The 19,911-nt window shown below is 37.8% G+C and overlaps 1 protein-coding gene across 1 annotated transcript in view; it reads right to left on the bottom strand.

Moving 5' to 3' along the window:
- Positions 1–1,033: 1,033 nt before the first annotated feature.
- The window catches only part of LOC150094572 (integrin alpha-9-like), a 337,988-nt gene continuing 319,110 nt past the window's right edge, over positions 1,034–19,911 (bottom strand). The window contains exons 13-14 of the mRNA XM_090411818.1: positions 18,216–18,338; positions 1,034–1,279 (exon numbers count right to left, since the gene is read on the bottom strand). Coding sequence (XP_090267944.1) covers positions 1,130–1,279; positions 18,216–18,338 — 273 coding nt within the window. The 3' untranslated portion in view covers positions 1,034–1,129. The remainder of the gene's footprint in view (positions 1,280–18,215; positions 18,339–19,911) is intronic.

Genomic DNA, 19,911 nt, shown 5'->3' with positions numbered 1-19,911 from the left:
TAAGGAATACATTGACAAGCGAAGGATAAGAAGATGGCAGCATCACAGTATAAATATTGATCAGACTTCAGATGGACTACTGAGTTCACACTTGGTCACCTACTTTACACTGAAATGTGTATACTAGTGCAGTGCTTCCCAATTTATGGATACCAAGGCCCCCTTTGGAAAAATTAAAATATTTCACGGTCCCCATCGGAAAAAAAAATCGTAATATAGACATATATTATTATATAATATTTATTGTATTTATATTCAAGATTTTGCGTTTGTAATCTTTTTTTTTTGCGTTTCTTATCAAAACCTTTGAAATGAAACTTATATGAATAGGCATATATTTACTAATATTCATTAATCACTGAAATATGCAAGAAGCAAAATTTGTGAACCAATACCAATGTGTGATATTTTCCATTACAAGATAAAAAGGAACAAAAAAGAATATATAATAAAAATTAAATATGTTTATTTTAAGATTAAAAAAAATCTACATAGTCTTAAAACATTTTAAATTTGTTTTCATTATTTTATGGCTCCCAAGGGGGCCGTAGCCCACAGTTTGGGAAGCGCTGTACTAGTGAACCAGAGACGAATGACCAAGGCAGTATCAGAATTATGAAATATTGGTTATGTAGAGAGTTTAAGACAATGTAAATTGCAGCGTTTGGTGGACACGAGAAAAATTTACATGATAGAGACATATGTTAAAGGAATTTATTGAATTAAAATACAGAGGGAATCATAAACAAAATGGAAGATGAGAGGCCATACCTAGAAGGGAAAGAAGTGCATTTGAAGGGGGAATAGAATTTTTTTTTTACATAGAGAGTGGAATAAATTGACAGAATGCACTGTGAATGCTGGGAGCATAAGTGTGTTTATGATTCTATATAATAGATATGTTGCTAGATCCACAGAGGTTATAATGATGATGATGATAAAAATGGATCACATGGGTGTTAGGTGTGCATAATGTGAACCAAGATTTATGAAAAGTGAATTTTATTTTATGTCTTAACCTTGTAGCAAATAATCTCTTTCAAAACTTGGTGTTTTATTATTTTTGCCTAATACAAACAGCAATGAAGCCTGTTTAGGAATCCTTGGAATGTACAATGTTTGTTTTTTTTTAATCTGCATCAGTGCCCATATTACTGTATGCTTCTTTTGCCTTCTCCATTTCTGCTCCAGTTATTAAATATGGTTCCCATTCCTTGAGACAAGCTTGTTGCATCATTCTTTTCATCTGTTCCTTCTGTTGTCGCTTAAAGAAACCAATCTGAAAAATAAAAATTTTTCATGTGATAATATTCCCAATGGATGACCATGAAATTATATTACAGGTGTTGAAAAATTAATTCTAAATTATCTGAAATTTGCTACAGATTCTGAATTAACTTAATGAGAATTAGTGCATTTACAAGGATGGTCTGAAAAGTTCTTGGTCTAACAATGAAAAAACGAATTTATAATTTCAAAATTATTTTTATTTTTCAACATAATCTCCCTTAAGACTAATACATTTATTCCAGTGATGCTCCAGCACCATTATCCTGTCGCTGTAGTGGTTTTCAGTAAGATCTATAAAATATCCCACTACAGCTGCAATCACTATTTGATTTGAAGAAAAACACTGACCAGCAAGGAAGAATTTTAGTTTTGGGAAGAGATAGAAGTCAGAGGGTGCCAAATCTGAGGAATAGTGTGGATGTTCCAACAATTCATACTACAGATCCCTTAATTTTCCTATTGCCAAAACACCTTTGTGTGCAGGTATTGTCCTGATGAAAGATGATTTTTTCTTCAATAAACCGGATTTTTTCTCACGAATTTTTTCATCTAGTCTGGTTAAAAGATTGGATTAATATTCCCTGGTTATTGTTTTACCCTTTTCAAGATAATTAATACACAAAATCCCAAAACACCGATGCCATGACTTTTCCTGCTGATAGAACAGAGTTTGTCTTCTTTGGCACTAAACAACTGGCTTTTGTCCACTGTTTGGATTGTGGTGTGTAATGGTGAATCCAAGTCTCATCCATAGTAATAAATCGATGGACAAAATCAGTTTTATTCTTGTTAAAACGCTCCAAGCAGTGTTCAGAGATTTTCATGCGAGTGTGTTTTTGATCTGCTGTGAGCAGGCATGACACCCATCTTGCACAAAGCTTTTTCATTTGTAATTCTTCATGCAAAATATCCTACACGTTCTTTTGAAAAAATGCCTGTAGTCTCAGCAATTTCACACACTTTGACTTGCCAGTCATCCACTACCATATCGTGCACTTAATCAATGGTTTCTGGTGTTCCACTTTTTGGATGTCCTTCACATGGATTATCTTCAAGGCTGGTACGGCCACGTTTAAACTCGGCAGCCCATTTCTTAGTTGTCGAAAACGAAGAAGAAGAGTACCCATAAACTTTTATGAACTTCGATTCAATTTCTTTTGGTGTTAAACCTTCTTTTACAAAGAATTTTATAACCACATGATACTCGATTTTATCCATTTCAAGGGAGATACAAACAGCACTTTTGCTTCAGACAGATGTATAAAACAACTACAAGGGTGGTATCAGTGGATCTAGCTGTAGATCCAGGAATGAGCTGTTGTGTTTGTATACGAGGGTGGCCTGAAAAGTTCTCAGTCTCGACCATAGATAGCAGCACTATCAGCAGGATTTTTTTTTCTAGTTGGTTGATCTGTCATAAGCATCCATGTGAAATTGCAAGTCATTCTATCAAGTAGTTTGTTAGAATAACTTTTCGAGTAAAAAAAAAATCATCTTTCATGAGGACAATGCACCTGCTCACAAAGGTGTTTTGGCAATGGGAAAATTAAGGGATCTGCACTATGAATTGTTGGAACATACATTGTATTCCCCAGATTTGGCTCCCTCTGACTTCTATCTCTTCCCAAAACTAAAACTCTTCTTTTCTGGTCAGTGTTTTTCTATGAATCAAGAGGTGATTACAGCTGTAGAGGGATATTTTACAGATTTTACTGAGAACCACTACAGGGATGGGATAATGATGCTGGAATAAATGTATTAGTCTTTAGGGAGATTATGTTGAAAAATAAAAATTATGAAATTATAATTCGTTTTTTTATTCTTAGGCTGAAAACTCTTCAGACCATCCTCATACTTGATAGAATGACTTGCAATTTCACATGAATGCTGATGACAGACGTACCAACTTAGAAAAAAAAAATCTTGTTGATGGGTGTTGCCATCTATGGTCAAGAACTTTTCAGACCACCATCATATAATATTATTAAATTAAATATATACCACTCAATATAATATACTGATGTTTATATATATATATATATACATACATACACAGGGTGTTCGGGATAAATTTGACAATTTCGTAAGGAAAAAGAAAATCTTCTTTGTATCTATTAAATTTAATGAATTGACAAAAAAACATTACAGGCAGAGTTAATTACAATACTATCAACAAGATTTACTCAAAATAACCACCATTAGCATCGATCACAGCTTCAATTCTGCTTCGGAACCTCGAACAAGCTGATGCTACAGTCTCCCTGGGAAGGGCCGCAAAAACTGTTTTAATTTTATCCATTAACTGGGCTTTTGTATTACTGGAAATGCGATTGGTGTCTTTTTCAACTGCGCCCCATACAAAATAATCCATGGGGTTAAGGTCTGGGGAGTTTGGAGGCCAAACATTTGGACTGGTGAAGTCGTAGAAATTTTCAGACAACCATTTTTGACTTTTCCCAGAGGTGTGGCAAGGGGCCGAATCCTGCTGCCATACATACGGCCTACCATTGGCTACCCTTGTTATCCAGGGCTTGACTACAGTTAGCAACTCCACGAACAAAGCCCGAATTCCAATGCCAGGGTTCTTCAACACCTGTTCCTGCAGATTTGCGAGGAATTCTGCTGTACGAACGCAATCAGATCGTCTGCTAGGGATCTTTCTTCTTGCTACATCCTCGTAGTCACCATTGCAAGTCTCTAGTTCATGCCTGATTGTTTTTACTGTATTCAGGGAGCATTGGGCAGCAGTCGTAATATCCTTATTTTGATGGCGGGCACGAATCATCATGATACAAGTTATTCTCTTCCATGATTCAGGTGGGTTCCAGCTATCCATCCTTTCTGACATCTTGTATATGAATGAAGAAGGGTCCAAACTTTTAAATGAAGAGAAGTGTGTGTTAATACATGTAACTTACGGAAAAATATAATTAATTATAAATATGTCAAATTTATCCCGAACACCCTGTATATATATATAGATATTGAATGGGGGCGCTAGTGGGCCAAGTGCAGCGGACACCTCTCCTCTCATATTCCAGTTTCGCTTTCCGTACCACACTAGTCACCCTTATGGCCTGTGTCTTATATTCTTCATGCATCCTCTCTTCACCTGTCTCCTTACATCTCTTCCATAGCCTCTTTTTCGCATGCAATTCCTGTTTAATATTGTTTGTCATCCGCTTTAATCAAAATTGTGTCCTCTTCTTCACTCGCGGTATACAATTTACCATTGCTGCTAACAAATATTCTTTCACAATTTCCTACGCACTGATGATATCCTGGCCTTCCAATTCCTCCCTCAATGAAACTTCCCAAAGTTGACGTCTAAGACTAATATAATCACCTGCTTTATAATTCCACATAAGTACCCGTCTCTTTGATACTCCTGCATGTCTATTCATTTTCCAAGTCAAAACCATATGGTCACTCTCTCCAACTGGTGGGAGAGATGTCATCTCCGTTATTATCAACTTTTCTGATGCTATAACCAAATCCAAAACTCTTGAACCTCTTGTTCCCTCTGTTACATGTTGCCTAAGATATTTGTCCCTCAAGAATTCTAGAAATTCCATTCCCCTATTGCTACATGCATCTTCCTCTCTCCAATTTATACTACTGTGGTTAAAATCCCCCATAACAATCTTTCTTCTTGCACTTGCCAAACTTAGCTGTCTAAACATCTCCTGGTCCCCATCCTCTGTGCTCCTGGGTCTGTAGCAACACCCCACTAAATATCCTGTCTTACCTACCTCTAGCTCACACCATACGCTCTCAAAATCATTTGTCTCTCCTCCTTCCAAAGCCTCCACTCTTAGAGGACATAGGTCATCACTTATCATAAGCAGTACTCCACCACCACGCTTTCCCCTCCTATCCTGACGAAAAATGCTATACCCAGCAACTTCTATTCTTGTTATTATATCCCCTTCTGTCAACCACGTCTCAGTGATCCCAATAATTTTTGGCCAGGCTGATGCTATCTGCACCACCAATTCCTCTCCCTTATTCCGGACACTCCTGGCATTAGTATAAAACATATAAATGCCATTGTTTCTATACCCAGCATTATCCCTTCTAGACTCCACTGGGCTCAGTGCTATCTGACATTGTCTCCCTTCTCCCAAGTATCCATTCCCACAAGAGGCCACCCCTGCTATCATCCTCCCTGGGACACACTGACTCGTTCAGAACAGCAATCTCTCCACATGCCTACATCCTTCCTCATTCAAATGTAAGCGGTCTCTCGCATACAATTCCTCTCTTTCCTCAAACGCACTCCAAGCATCCACATATACCAGTCCTCTCTTGTCGCACATTCTCGCTATTATGCCATTAAATATCACCGCTCTTCTGCTCAGCTCATCATTATCATACCTAGGCAACACGCACACTATTTTTCCTCTCTCTGTCTTCTGTACAGCCTCAAGCGAAAATCTCATATTTCTCGCTGCCCCACTTACATTACCACTCAAATCATTTGTTCCTACCATCACAATCATCTCATCCACCCTTTCACCTCTCTTAACTGCCATAGCCACTCTTTCTATTGTTCCTCCTGGCAAACACTCCTCACGCATCCTATCTTGAACACCACGGATCATTGAGTCACCATACATTATACCTCTTACCATTCTCTCCTCTTCTTTTATTCCCATAGGTCTCTCTCATTCCCTCTCTTCTACTGCTATTCTCTCTTCTAGCATTCCCATACCTCTCTCTCCTACTGTTTCCATTCTCCCCTCTTCTAGCACTCCCGTACATCTCTCTCATTCCCACTCTCCTACTGTTTCCATTTTCTCCACTTCTAGCACTTCCATATCCCTCTCTCATTCCGTCTCTCCTACTGTTTCCTCTCGTCTGCTAGCATTCCCATATCTCTCTCTCTCATTCCATCTCTTTTGTTTCCTTTCTCTCCTCTTCTAACACTCCCAAATTTCTCTCTCTCCCCCACTCTGATTTGGCTTGCATTTATCTTTCATACTTCTGCTCTCATTCACAAAACATTCCACCTCCTCTTTCAGCTCATCTATCTCCCTCTGCAGGTCAGTCACTCTTAATCTAAATTCACTCTCCCAAACAAAACCATCTGCTAAACTTTCACAGTCACTCACGCCTTCCACACTATCAACTATTATTTTCTCATTCATACATATATTTTTTTCATTCTCTCCTATCATGCTACTTGTCTTCCTACATTCATTCCCCATTCTTGGAGCAATAAGGTCGGATATTGATAATTCGACACTTATTTCCTCCCACTGCCTGCATTTTGAGAGCACACATACGCTCTCTTTAACAAGCCACATATCTAATTCTCGAGACGCATACATGCCACAAAGTCCCTTATGATATTTCTTATAATCGAGTTCTTAAATGGCGGAGGACTTGGCGACACGCCACTTGCAACTGCAGCTGAATCCATCATCATTGCTTACTGCCGAGTAGTGTAATCGTTAATTATTCAATAAATAAATTCCATTAAATAAATAGAAAAAAGTACAAACAATTACAAACAAAACAAAATGAAATGCCATGAAGAAGTTTGGTGAATCTCAAGTGGTTGCATGTGATATCTCCAAAGCTTTTGACCAGATCTCTTACTAAGCAAACTCCCATCATTTGGTCTCTCAGGTCTTCTGCAGTTGGATTGCTAGTTTTCTGTCTGGACACACACTGTGCGGTGGTGGTGGTGGATGGTTCCTTATCCTCTCACCATTCAACTAATGCTTGAGATTCCAGAAAGTTCTGTTCTCTCAACGACCTACTTCAGTTGACCTCCATCCCAATACATAGTTTTGCAGATTGCTTTGATAAATCTTACTCTACACAACTCACCTCAACCCTCAATTCTTATCTGGGTTCAGATAACCTTGTCAGTTTCAATGCTTGTAAAACTTTTTTTTTTTTGTGAGCTACTATTTTCTCCCAATGTTATATTCGACAACACTCAAATTTCCAAACAAGATGAGATTTCTCTTCTTGGAATCACCCTGACATCAACACATCACAACCATTGCATTCTTAGCTATTAAAAAAAAACTAGGATTTATCTTTTGTTCAAGATGTTACCTTACATCTGAACAGCTCTTAACCTTATACAAATTACAAATCCACCCAGCTGTTGAATATTGCTCTTACCTTTGGAATGGCCCCTAAGAACTCCCTCAAAATGCTTGACTCAATACAGAAGAGTACAATAAGATTGATTAATAACCCATCTCTTATCAACTGACTCTTCCCACTTTCACAAAGGCATTTGGTTTCTGCATTTCATGTATTCTATAAATAATTCCATGGCAGATGTTCATCTGGAATATAATTAATCAATTCCCCCACTCAGTACTAAGTCCGTTGGAACACATGCAGCTGCCACCCAAACATCCCTTCACAGTACACCTTGAAAAAATCCACAGAACAAAATTCTTTTCCTCTTCCTCCATGCCTGCTACTGCTGTATTGTAGAACAGTCTTCCTCCTGATGTGTTTCCCAAGGAATAAAATATACAGTCTTTAATCAAATGTAAACAAGTTTCTCCTTTCCCAATCCATACACAGTACTAACATACTATAGGATGATTAACCAACCTCACATGTATGGGCTAACATAAAGATAAGATTGTGTTAGGTCTCTGGAAAGTTGAGTTTAAAGGCTGCCATGTGCAGTCTCATGAATAGGAGGGAAGAATATGAGTGAGACATAAATTAGCAAAGTTTTACACAAGTTAAATATAACAGGCTAAATTTCTTGTCTGACCAATGATTAACCACTAATCAACAAAGTAAGGAATACAAATGGTGCTTCCCACTGAAAAGAATAAGATTGTTAAAAGATGGAGAGAGACCCTTTTATGAAATGTTACATGTAGAAAGTTACGTAACTGATGTTCAATAATGAAAGAACATTTCGTAATACAGAAGATGAAAAGTGGAAAGGCATACAGCAATAATGTCAATAGAAATATTAAAACAACTAAAGAAATTGCAGCTTTTAAATTTCAAGTGATCTTTAATAATGTGAAACTGAGAGAAGAGATTGCCTATCAGTAACAACTTTTGATAAATAGGATTAAATGTGAAACAGAGGAAATTGCTTTTAGAACAGGTGGAGTACCATGCATCACATTTTTACCTTAAGCAATATCACCAAACAAAGTATGGAATTTAGAATCTCATTAAACCTAAATATTATGTATTTTGCAAAACATGTGATTTCTCCTGGAAACTATGGTTTTTCATCCTGCATACAGACAAATCAGCCCTTCAGAACACATGCAATTTACAGACAAAAAAAAAAAATAAAATAAAATAAAATAATTCTAGCAGTGGTGATGATGGTTGTGGGCAGTAGATGGCATTGATGTAGGTTCTGTGTAGTAGTGGAGACGAAGAGTTGTACAATAGGTGTTCTCTCGCGATGAGTCTTCGGACACCTTGGAGGTGTCAATAATAATAATGTGATAGATTATGGATTATTATAACATAATATTTTGAAAATTGTTCTCTATAGAATTAACAAATATGTGAGAATAATAAACAAACAATGTATAAAGGATGTGAAAGTTGTTTTTGTACAGCAAACATCAGAATGGTATGAGATAAATGATTAAGACAGGGTTGCACGATGACTGAGTTATAAGAAAAGTTACAAGTAAAAGGAGAGGAATAAAATAGAATCAGATATAACTGGAAGATCTAGATTATGAAAGCACAAGCAAAATCAGAAGCATTGAATAAAACAACTGAAAATGTTGGACTTAAGAACATTTGTTTTATTTAAATTGAACAGCAAATGTTAGAAAGAAATTGAAATTAACTAACATGCAGAAGAAGTTAAGAATTTTAATATACTTGGAAGCTAACATTGATAACGAAGGAGCAATTGACAAAAATCTAACACAAAGAATACCACTCTATATACACGCCCTTGTCCAATATATTTGTCACACTGTTATAGTACATAAGCAAGTTAATAAAAAATGATCTCACTTTAACAAACCCATATTCATAACAACAGAGAATACTGCTGTTATCAAACCATTTCTGTATCCTACTTTGTGCTAATCTCTCCAGTAGCTTAACAGCCTATAACAAACTTTATGCAGTGGAAACAATTTTACCTTCTTTGTACTCTCTTGAAACCTGTGCTGGTGTAAGACTTATTAAACAATCATGCTAGTGCTACTGTAAATTTCCTAGAAGGTTGCACTAAGACTAGTAGTGATATATAATTATTAGATATAAGTATTAGAGCTCAGAAGGTGAAAGAAATAATAGTCGTAGCGGGAATGAATGATTTGAAAGGAGATAAATTTGATATGACAGAGGACGTGAAGGAATTATTAAAGGTAGCGAAAGAAAAGAGTGACAGAGAAGAGTTTAGGAGGGCCATAATCACAAACGACTATGTGCAGGTTATGCAGACGGTGTGGTGTGGAGTTTTTGGATGTGTGGAGTGAGTTTGATGGGCGAAAGGATTTGTACAAGATGGATGGCATTACATTTGAATGGATTTGGTGTGTGAAGACTGGAAAGTGTTGCTGAGTGAAGTGAGAGTGGATGTGCAAAATCAGGGAAACTAGAACTATTAAGGAGGGGAGGAAGTGGATATGCAGACATCAGTGAGGCAGTTGAGTGTAAGAACGTTTATAATGTGCCCGAGCCAGTACGAAGGACAAGAAATCAGAATGGGATAGTTAGAATAACACATCAAGATAGGGGTGGGACAAATGGACCTCTGCATTTCATGTATACTAATGCCAGGAGTATATTAGTAACAAGAAGGAAGAATTTTTGGCCTGGGTTGGCTTTTCCTGGCCACAGGTTATTGGCATTAGTGAAACATGGCTGATAGAAGATGATATAGTTAGTGGGATAGAATGTGTAGGGTATAGTGTGTTCAGGAGGGACAGAGAGAATAAAATGGGGAGAGGAGTGTTATTGATGATAGCGATGAACTGCAACCAAGGAAAATAGAAGTTGTATTGCAGGATACTGAAAAGAGCTCATTTGAGGCTATTTGGTATGAGATTGAGTCTAACGGAACAAAATGTACAGTTGGGTGCTGCTATAGACCAGGTGATGGAATAGATGGTGGAGATAGTATGCATAGACAAATTGATGAAAAGAGTGGAAGGAGGGTAGTTATTATGGGGGATTTCAACTATGGTAACATTGATTGAAAGGAGCTGGATTTTATTCAGTTACTAAGGGATAACTATCTGAGACAGCATGTAATGGAAAATACTAGGGGTCAAAGAGCGCCTGACCTAGTAATAGCATCTGAGAATTTGACTGTAATGACCATGTTGCCACCTATTGGTGAGTGTGATCATAAGGTCTTAACCTGGGAGGTGACTAAATGTGTGAAATTTTCGATTAAGACAGGGTACATGTGGAATTACCATCCTGGCAAGTATGAAAAGCTTAGGAGATTGCTTGGTTCAGTTCCATGGCATGTAAAACCGCAAGGGTGCTGATGCAGATAGGGCATGGGAAGTGGTCAAGGTGCATTTGCAGGAGGTTATGGCTGACTGTATACCAAGAGTCCGAATAGTAAATCAAGTGGGGTTAAATGGATGAATAACACATTAAACTTGAGTTGCAAACAAAGAAACAACTGTGGAAGGAATTTAAGGAGAAAGGTGACCTGCAGGCACATGAATGGTATAAAGCGCAGGCCAGAAGGGTAACGAGTGTGGTGAGAAAAGAAAAACGGATTATGAAAGGAAATTAGCCATGCAAGCTAAAGAGAATCCCAAACAGTTCTTTCAATATGCTGCAAGTAAAAGAAAAACACTGCAGATTGATTTTAAGGAATGCCGATGGTAGGGAGGTCACTGAATCAGTCGATATAGTTGAATTAATGAGTGAGCACATCATCCAGGTGGTGACGTTGAAGGAATGAAGAAACCATTAGTTTATATGGGAATTGTAGTAAATGAAGTGGAGGTAAATAGTCTATTACAGAACCTTAATGTGAATACATCTGTGGGATTGGATGGTATATCAGCACAGGTCTTACATGAAGCAGCTAAAGAATTGTCATTGCCCTTGACCTTGTTGTCTAATCTGAGTCTCGGGTCTGGTTTAGTGCCGAATGGGTGGAAAGAAGGGAACATAGTTCCACTGCATAAAGGAGGATCCAAGACTACTGTTGCAAATTACCGACCAATCAGCATATCAGGAGTAGTAGTCAAGGGAAAAATACAGGAACGGATTGATGAAAATGAGATCTGTATGGGGGAACAGCATGATTTTGTGAAGGGTAGATCATGCCTCAGTAACTTTCTCAGGTTTTATAATACAGTGATGGCTGAACTGGATAAGGGTAATGGGTTTACAGTGATACTGCTGGACCTGGCTAAGGCCTTTGACAGGATACCACATGGAAATCTAATCCGTAAACTGCAACATATGGGAATGGATGGAAGGGTGGTTGATGGAGAGATACTCAGGAGTAGAGTCCAAAAGATGGCCTGTGATCAGTGGTGTGCCACAGGGTTTTGTTCTTGGACCACTGCTGTTTAATTTGCTCATTAACGATATAGGGAAGGATCTGAGAGGAACGGTTCTTTTGCTCGCTGATGATGCAAATTGGGTAGGACAATAGTGAATGCAGAATTGGATAGATTGGAGGTCTGGGCTAAGGAGAATGGATGTCAATTTAATGTGGCAAAATGTAAGGTTATGCATTTTAGAGTGAAAAGATTAGCAGCAGTTTATCACATTGGTGAAACTGTACTCCAGGAGATTGATGAGGCCAAGGACTTGGGAGTGTTGGTGGATAGGGAGTTGAAGTTTAGGGGGCATTGCAAAATTGACTAAATCAGCTCATCAAATCACTTGGATGCTGAAGAATACTCTGACAAGCAGAGATAAGCAAGTTATTGTTCCTCTGTATCGAGCCTTGATAAGACCCCATCTTGATTACTGTGCCCAGATCTGCTCACCTAGGTTTCTTCTTGATGGGGAGGAGGTTGAGAGGATCCAGAGGTGAGTGACCAAGATGATAGCATGTCTATGGAATGAACCTTATGAAAACAGGTTGAAGATTTGTGGGTTGCAGAAATTGGTTGATAGGCGGAAAAGGGGAGATATGATTGAGCCATTCAAATTGCTGAAGGGTTTTTATGGGATTAATTCAGAGGATATTTCTGAGAACAGGACTAGGGGACATCCATGGAAGCTGGGCAAGAGTGTGGTTAGTAAGGGTGTTAGAGCTGGGTTTTTTACTTTTACAGTGGTGAATGAGTGGAATAAGCTGCCAGAGTCTGTTGTGGGTGCTATGACAGTGAATGAGTTCAAGGCAAAGTATGATAAATACTGTGTGAATATCGAATAGTTGTGATGGACATGATGTTTAGGGCCTCCCTCGATGAGCCAAAGGACTCCTTAGTCACCCGTAATAATAATATCATCACATCCAATTGCCTTATTGACATCAAACTTAAGTTTCTCATGATTTCAACCTGATGAGGATGAAATACCCTTACAAATTGTTCACTGAATACCATGTCTTCTGCAGCAGTTACCATTTTCATACATCATCATGCATCTCAAGGATTTAGGCCTAGCATGGCCTATTCTGGACTTAGAAGTCATCGTTGAATCGTTTAAGAGGACATCCTGGTTTTCTTTTTCCTAAAGGCTTGTTTTGGTAATCTTTCTGTTTTCATTTTTGAACGTGTTCCATCCATTTATGTTTATATTTTTTAATTTTTTCTATTACTAATTCTTGGTTTAATTCTTTCATAATTTCTTCGTTTCTTTTGTAATCAAATAGGGTATACTTTGCAGTTTTTCTCATAAACTTCATTTCTGCTGTTATTAATCTTTGTCTTTTTGTTTTATTGTCCAGATTTTGCTTCCATACATTAAGACTGGTAGGGCTAATGTATTGTATACTTTTAGTCTGGTTTGTTTTTGAACTAGGTTTGGTTTAAATATAGAGTTAATTACACCTCTTAGTTTTCAATATTTTGCAATTTTTACATTTATATCTTTTTCATTTTCATATGTGATCATAGGTAGTTAAATGAATTCACCTGTTCTAAGATCTTGTTATCTATTAGATGTAAATAGGGCAGCGAGAGATATGAGATTCTTGCTTGAGGTGGTACGAAAGAAGACACAGAGAGGAAAGATAGTGTGTGTGTTGCCTAGGTATGATAATGACGAGCTGAGCAGAAGAGCAGTAATATTGAATGACATAATAGCTAGAATGTGTGACAAGAGAGGACTGGAATATGTGGATGCTTGGAGTGCATTTGAGGACAGAGAGGAATTGTATGCGACAGACCGCTTACATTTGAATGAAGGACGTAGGCATCTGGAGAGATTACTGTTCTGAACAAGTCAGTGTGTCCCAGGGAGGATGATAGCAGGGGTGGCCTCTTGTGGGAATGGGTACTTGGGAGAAGGGGGGACGACATCAGCTAACACTGAGCCCAGTGGAGTCTAGAGAGGATAATGCTGGGTACAGAAACAATGACGTTTATATGCATTATACTAATGCCAGGAGTATCCGGAATGAAGGAGAGGAATTGGTGGCGCAGATAGCATCAGCCTGGCCAAAAATTATTGGGATCACTGAGACGTTGTTGACAGAAGAGGATATAATGACAGGAATAGAAGTTGCTGGGTACAGCATTTTTCGGCATGATAGGAAGGGAAAGCGTGGTGGGGGAGTACTGCTTATGAAAAGTGATGACTTATGTCCTCTAAGAGTAGAAGATTTGGAAGGCAGTGGCACTAATGATTTTGAAAGCGTATAGTGTGAGGTAGAGGTGGGCAAGACAGGATATTTAGTCGGATGTTGCTACAGACCCAGGAGCACAGAGGGTGGGGACCAGTAAATGTTTAGACAGTTGAGTTTGGCAAGTGCAAGAAGAATGATTGTTATGGAAGATTTTAACTACAGTAGAATAAACTGGGGAGAGGAAGATGCATGTAGCAATAAGGGAATGGAATTTCTAGAATTCTTGAGGGACAAATGTCTTAGGCAACATGTAATAGTGGAACAAGAGGTTCAAGAGTTTTGGATTTGGTTATAGCATCAGAAGAGTTGATAATAACTGAGATGACATCTCTCCCACCAGTTGGAAAGAGTGACCATATGGTTTTGACTTGGAAAATGAATAGACATGCAGGAGTATCAAAGAGACTGGAACGTATGTGGAAGTATAAGGCAGGATATTATAATAGTCTAAGACGTCAACTTGGGGAAGTTTCATGGAGGGAGGAATTGGAAAGCTGGGATATGATTAGTGCGTGGGAAATTATGAAAGAATATTTGTTAGCAGCAATGGTAAGTTGTATACCCCAACGTTCTCCTCATCCGATCACCTTCAAATACTCTTTACAGGAAACCAATGTTCACAGGTCGGTATAGTCTTAAAGAGTCAGCCCATCATCCTTGTCAAAAAACAGGAATCATAAAATGTCTAATCAGAAGAGCCAAAACTAATTGTTCTACTTCTAATTTTCTACAGAAAGTACTTTCTACTATCCAACAACACACGAAACTCAATGGCTTTTCTGAAAAGAGTGCACAACATCCTCTCGATTCTTTTAATCCACCACTAAACAACAAAGATTCAATACGTCGAGTTCCAATTCCATACATCTCCGGGATTTCAGAACCTGTCTCAATAATTCTGAAGAAATATGATTTAACAGCTACATATTCACCTATTAACAAATTATCTTCCCATTTTCCTTCGCCTAAAGACAAACGCTCAACTATGTCTCTTCCCGGAGTTTATCAAATTCCCTGCAACTGTGATCTCTCCTATTTTGGACGAACTAGACACTCTCTTGAAAAAAGAATCCAAGAACATCAATCCTCCAATCATCACAACAAACCTGAAAAATCTGAATTGGCTCAGCACTGGATTGAAACTAACCACAACATCCTTTGGTCAAAAACTCGCCTCTTACATAGATCCTGCTATAAATTTGAATGTTTATTCAAAGAAAGTGTAGAGGCATTACTCCATCATCCTAACCTGAATCAGAATGACTGTATATCTGTATCAAAAATCTGGGAAAGTCTAATCAGGATAACTCATTAATTTTATGTTATTTAATATCTTTATTTCAATCATGTGTTTGCTTAATAATATTCCCTTTAATACTTAGTGATATAACATCACGCGGCTTGTTTTGTATTTTTTAAAACTTTTCTTGTAGTGCCACCGAAGATGGTCTGCAATTTTCAGACCAAAATATTTGGCTAATTAAATATCTTTCTTGTGTTTACGTGCTTATTTTATTCAATCTTTATGTCACAAGTATCCTTAAAATATCAAGCATTCCTATTGCCATTATTACTCCCCTGATACTTACACCTTGCTCTGCAATATAATGTATACCCTCTAATTTTTCAAGCCACTGTTTCCAAATGAGGCTATTCCTGCAGTTCTGGTTTCCTTGGCCTGACACAATCACTTGCTCAGAAAACAATAGCCTCTCCAAATATCTGCATCCTTCTGCATTCAAATGTAATCCATCTTTCTTCTATCTTCAAATGTACTGCAGTAATCCACATATTCCAGACCTCTCTTCTTGCAAAGGCTATCATCTCATTCGTTATCATTGCTTTTCTCCTCCTCTCCATATTATCATTCTGGAGCAGCATGCTCACTATCTTTCCTCGGACACATTTCTGCTGCACTAATTTCTAACATCAACCTTAAATCTCATGCTACCTCTGAGGTCATTCATACTAACAAATACTATAATTTCCTCTACATTTTGACTGCCATTGCTGTTCTCTCTATTTCACCCAGCAAATACCACTCTGCTCTGCACTCCCTGAACCATCGATTCTCCATGTATGATAACTTCAAATAGATTCATTCAAACGCCAGCATCTCTGACTCTTTCTGCTTCCAATCTCTCGCTCCTCTCTCTCATTGCCTCTCCTTCCATCTCACTCTTCTCTCACATTAGCCAACTTCTCAAGCCTGCTATTCTCTTCATCCCTCCTAATCCTTACTCAGCAGTTCTATTTCTCTGTCCACACATCCAGCTTCCAACTGACATCAGACAAATCATTTTCCTATGTGACACTGCCCTGCCCAAGGTCAAATTCATATGTACTTCCTTCACATTCTCTTCACCCACAAACACACTACTGGTATTCACAAATTGGTATTAGATGTGTACATACTGCATGTGAAGCAAGGTATGCAATTATCAACTATGCTATCAATAACACAGTGTTTAAATGGTGGTTGGCTGAGAAACAACCTTTTAGAAGTGGAAACTGCCATGTTGAAAATAAGCAATACCAATATAATATCCTAACAAAGTCAACACCAATTCCCCCCCTCAATGATTTCAATAGTGTAAATAAACTTAAAATCCCATATTGGTAGCAAAACAAAGAACAAAATCTTTGTTTACTGCTAATACTTATATTTTTTAACAACTAATTACCAACATGTATATAATAAGTCCTTTCTCTCAGAAAATAGTCAATTGTGACTGAGCTCTGCTGCATGCACATCACTATTGTTATTCTGGAGGATTTTCTTTTTTTTTTCAACAATTCTGAAATGGAATATTTTTTTTCATTTGCAGTCACTACAGTCATTGCACTCTACTGTATTCCTTGAGACCTATTTTTTTATATCTCACTTTATCATCTCTGATGATGGAGTAAGACTGTCTGCAACCAGTCTTGCATGCCCTTTGTTTTCCTGCTCCTTCAGATCCACATTCAGTCTTTCAAATTTCTCAATTATCTATATATATATATAATATTTGGTTGCTTAAGGATCCATGCCAAGTAACAGAGAGGAGACCTCCACATCGCCTTTCAGGAATGCAGAGAACTGACTGGGGCTTCTGACCTAATGCCTAGTCCTCATCTTCATGCCCCATTAAGTTAGGTATCTACTGGGTACTGAAAGAACAAGGATGGACAGGCAATTTGGGACTTAGCTGACCAAATTGTACCCTACTAGCTTAAACCACAAATGCATATGATGGTACAACATGATGAGATTTCATGCTGTCTGGGGCATCATCTGGTTAAACAAAGCCCTCCACTGTTTTCACCAGGGAACCTGAGTGAAAAGTCAGCTACTGGAACAAGCTCCAACTCAACATCAAGAAGAAGAATAAACCAAACCCAACATAAAAACCATCATATAATGGAGTATTAATGGAAAGGAGATCGAACTTGTAGAAGAATTGGAAAAGTACAATGTGGACATAATTGATATTACTGAGACAAAGAAGACAAAACAGGTGAGATCTTACTAAATAATGAGTATAGGATGTTATTTTCACAATAATGATCAAGGAAGTTGTAATGATAGCATTTAACACCAAACGTGAAGATAAGCTTCTTGATTGTAGGGCAGTTTCAAGTAGAGTCATGTAGGCAAACTTCAAAATGGGGACATGGACAATGAAACTTATTTGTGATTATGGTCACACAGAATCTTCTTCTTTAGAAGTGGAGAAATTTTTTGAGTCATTAGAACAGGCAGTTGACAAAGAAAATGGAAAAATTGGTCCTTGTTGGAGATCTGAACATCAGAGTAGGAAATGAATTCCACGAGGCATATAGGAACATTTTGGGAAAATTAAGAGAAAAGGGCAAAGCTAATAATTATGGTAAGTATTTATTTATCTATAAGACAATGTGGCATGAAAGTTTTTGAGTTTTTAGATAAAGATACTTTTTATCATGTAGTGAAACCACTAGACAATAAAACTTAGTGAAAAAAAAGTTCTCTACTTGATCTCTATTGCAGGATTATGCAGCTTTGTTCACCTAATAAAAATGTACTATTGGTTTACATTTTGTGAGTGAGATTCCTTCTGTTTTTTAATATTTCCTTCTGTATATCAAGAGATATTTATATTTCTTATTTGTAATTTTAAAAAAGAAATAATTTTATACTCACCCTAATCAAGCCAAGAAGAATCAAAACTAATAACAATATCCCAATTCCAACACTCAAGGCAATAATCCATTTCTGTATTTTTTTTGGAGGAGGATGCCAAGCTCTAAGTAATGTTGTAGTTATCTATGCAAATATTGTGTACAAATATATTAATTCTGATTTTTTTTTTTAGAAAATAAAAAAAAAATAAGTTATCGATTTACTAGCAAAACTTTAGTAGCAAGACTTATACGTTGGTTAGACATAACTGGTAATTAGTTTATGGAATTAACAATGCATATAAAGTATATTAATTAAAGGTAACTTTAATGAATAACTTCTATATTTCGGCAACGTCACATTGCCATCTTCAGGAACATAAAGATATGGTATGTGCACTCAGGAACTAACACAAAGCAAATGAGGAAGAAAGCAAGAAACTAATATTGTTTCTAAAGTCCTAATGGTGTCCTCTTGCGGGCTAATTTGGTAGTCTTGGCAGTTGGGCTGAAGTTCTCATAATGAAAGTCTCCCAAATTTGGGGCAGTTTTATGCACCCAAATTTGTTGAGGTTAGGAACGTTTTTTAGAGCTGCTGAAGATTCTTTGAATAATCTTTCGTATTTAAACTTGCTGCGATGAATTATTTTTGTTTTCTTCCAACGAATTTTATGGTGGGTATCTAAGGCATGGTCTGCCAGCCCAGAGCAGATGTACTGGTGAAACCGGATGTAGTCTTGGTGTTCTGAAATCCTGATATTTGTTGTTCTGCCTGTTTGGCCAAAGTAGGACAATTTGCAGCTGCAAGGGACCTGGTATACACCAGGTAGGTCTAGGGGAAGTGGTTGGTCTTTGGTAGAGCGGATAAGGGATGCCAACTTTTTATATGGTCTGTAACAGGAAGTAAGGTCATATTTTTTGAGGATATTGGTTATTTTCTCAGAGGTGCCCTGGATGTAGGGGATGGTAATAGACTTGGTGTAATCTTTATTGTGGAGGGGGGAAGGGGGGGTTGTGATTTACAGGTTTTAGTATTTTTTGGATTTTTTTGGGGTTATAGCCATTGGCTAAGAAAGTGTTGAGGATGTGGTTTAGTTCAACAGTCAGGGCCTTGTCATCTGAGCAGATTAATTTTGCCCTGTTATATAGTGTTTTTATCACCCCATATTGTTGTGAGGGGGGGGGGAATTGCTGGTGAATGTATCTGCCAGTGTGGGTGGGTTTTCTGTAAACCGAGAAAAGCAAAGATCCATCAAGCTGGTGGGTGATTAAAGTGTCTAGGAAGGGGAGGATGTTATTTTCCTCTTTTTCTAAGGTGAACTAGACTCTGGGGTATTGGTTGTTTAAGTGTGCTAGGAAGGAGTGGAGTGTGTCTCAGCCATGTGGCTAAATAGCAAACACATCATCCACATAACGAAGCCAAATAGTGGGTTTTTGTGGGGCGGAGTTTAAGGTTTTCTCTTCAAATGTCTCCATAAAGAAATTGGCCAAGGGTGGGGAAAGTGGTGAACCCATGGCTGTCCCCTCTATCTGTTTGTAGAACTTTCCTTGCCAAACGAAATAGCCCGAGTTCATTGTGAACTGAAATAGGGCTGAGATATCGGGAGGAAACTTGGCTTGGATGAGCTCAAGGGTTTCTTTGAGTGGGACATTAGTGAATAGGGAGGAGACGTCAAAACTGACCATTATGTCAGTGTGTTGGAGTGTGAGGTTTTCTA

Source organism: Typopeltis vanoorti, chromosome 22 (genome assembly GCF_054136105.1).
Source record: "Typopeltis vanoorti isolate ZY-2024b chromosome 22, IOZ_Tvanoo_1.0, whole genome shotgun sequence".
In the NCBI taxonomy this organism is placed as follows: domain Eukaryota; kingdom Metazoa; phylum Arthropoda; class Arachnida; order Uropygi; family Thelyphonidae; genus Typopeltis; species Typopeltis vanoorti.
This window is presented reverse-complemented; position numbering and strand designations above follow the sequence as displayed.